The sequence below is a fragment of the Austrofundulus limnaeus genome, unplaced genomic scaffold (genome assembly GCF_001266775.1).
Source record: "Austrofundulus limnaeus strain Quisiro unplaced genomic scaffold, Austrofundulus_limnaeus-1.0 Scaffold50, whole genome shotgun sequence".
Classification (NCBI taxonomy): Eukaryota; Metazoa; Chordata; class Actinopteri; order Cyprinodontiformes; family Rivulidae; genus Austrofundulus; species Austrofundulus limnaeus.
In genome coordinates, this window is record NW_013952452.1 from 676,245 (window position 1) to 678,307 (window position 2,063).

A 2,063-nucleotide genomic window follows, 5' to 3' on the forward strand; every position below is an offset into this window, starting at 1 on the left:
CCTGAGAACGAAAGTCGGGATCCTGAGAAAGAAAGTTGGGATCCTGAGAAAGAAAGTCGGGATCCTGAGAACGAAAGTCAGGATCCTGAGAACGAAAGTCAGGATCCTGAGAACGAAAGTCAGCATCCTGAGAAAGAAATAGGCTATGCAGAAGCAGTTAGATTAAAAAAAACAGCAGTGTGAATGCCGACTCAGTGTTGATCATATTCTGTACGCAGAATCATTTTCTGTTTTTCCTTCCTGACTGTTTGTGAGGGTCTGGTACATGTTTTCACCCTCCCCATGTCTGTATTTTGTCTGTCTGGCTCAGGAGGGGAGCGGACCCTCACAATACTCCTTCTGTCTCCCTGATGCCTCCTCTGACTTGCATCACTGCATCGTCTGTTTTCAACTGGAGCTGGAAAACATTTTTACTATAAGTGAAGTTTTTGCCAACACACTTAAAGCTTGTAGGGTACTCTGGAGTAAATATTCCCATCAGGCTGTATGCAGTGCAGCTGAAGTTAGACAGATCAAGTGAGATTAACAGCAGAGATTAGCTCCCAGCACCCAGGCAGTGGAAATTCCTTTAAATCCAGGACAAAGGAGTGGAATGCTGCATGTGAGTCTCAGGTTGGACGTTTATAAAACTGACAACAAACACGTAAGCAACAATATGAGTGATCCTGACAGACTCACAGCTGGACAGTACCTCTCCTCGCCAGATCCCTGGCTGTCTCTTTACCAATCCCAGTGTTAGCGCCAGTGATGATGACTGTTTTGCCATCTAACCTCTCCTCTGATGACCAGTGGTTACAGCACACACTCCTGAACAGCACATACAACAAATAAATTAATACAAATAAAAAAATTAATACAAAAAATAACACATTTTTCTGTTAAACCTATTATTTATTTGAGAATGTGTTTAAAGATCAAAGTTCCAAGTCAAAGAAAATCACTCATGGCTACATTTCCTCCCAAAAAAGGCCTTGCATCCCACCACTTTTTATCCCTGAGTTTTATGCTGAAATTGTAACTTTTTTCATCAAACTGAAAATTACGATGTGCCCATTCGTTCAAATTCTCAAAGCATTTGTTGTAAATAACTTTCAGCTACTACCACACCAAATTTTAGCTCTTTGTTTGTAAAACTGACTGAGTTATGACCATTTTTGTTTTGTCTAATATCAGTTAGCTGTAGCTATCACGTTTAGGTGAACTGGCTCCAGAAATTCTTGAGTTGTAGAAGTATCTCCAAAAATTACTTTCTGTAGGTTTCAGTGAAACCCATTCAATGGTTCATTAGATATTTTGCTAACAGACATACACACTCACTCGTACAAACAGGTCCAAACATTTTCTTTTGCCTTTGTCTTAAAGCAGCAGTTGGTAAATACTGTATGTGTTCAGTTATGTTACAGCACATTACTTGAGTATGTTTTTTTCTTTAAAATGTAATTTTATTTTAAAGTATTCTCAAAGATACATTTTAATTTAAATAATTGCACAGATAAGTAACACATGCAACAAGTCGAACAATGTTTAATCCTCTTTCTACCTTTTTCCTACATTCCAGAGTAACAGATGCAGCCTCCTTACACTCTATGCTTGTAGAAAAGCATTTATTTATTTATTTTCTCCTACCTGCAGTACATTATTCATCCAGGGAAACTAATTTCCACCTCACAGGACAGGTGAGAGGCTTCCGCAGGAAACAAACCGTGCAGCTCCTTCAGTGTTCTGTGAATAGTTCAGCAGTTGGCTTTCTTTGTGTTTTTCATCTCTCCCACCCCACTGCATGCCTGCTGCTGCAAGTGTTTTTCACATCTCCCGGCCGAGCCAATCAGGAGCGAGCTGACGCCTGGCTGATTCACAAGATACAGGCTGAGAAACAGCTTTTCATTTACCTCCTGCTGCCTGGGCTCAACGCAAACAAAAGACAAAAAATGTAATAATTCTTCTTTAAAAATGGTAATTGTTCCCCCCAAACTTAAAAGGTTTTTTAAAGGTTTTATAAATTGACTCAATAAGTTATTTGGTATTTTAAAACTAGGTTTTTAATTTAATAATAACAATAAAGC

The 2,063-nt window shown here is 39.0% G+C and overlaps 1 protein-coding gene across 1 annotated transcript in view; it reads right to left on the reverse strand.

Annotated features, from left to right (window-relative positions):
• The window catches only part of si:dkey-73n8.3 (uncharacterized), a gene marked incomplete at its 3' end in the record, with an annotated part of 12,009 nt that overhangs the window by 5,096 nt on the left and 4,850 nt on the right, over positions 1 to 2,063 (reverse strand). Inside the window, 1 exon segment of the mRNA XM_014008433.1 lies at positions 679 to 807. Within this exon segment, the coding sequence (XP_013863887.1) occupies positions 679 to 807 (129 nt within the window).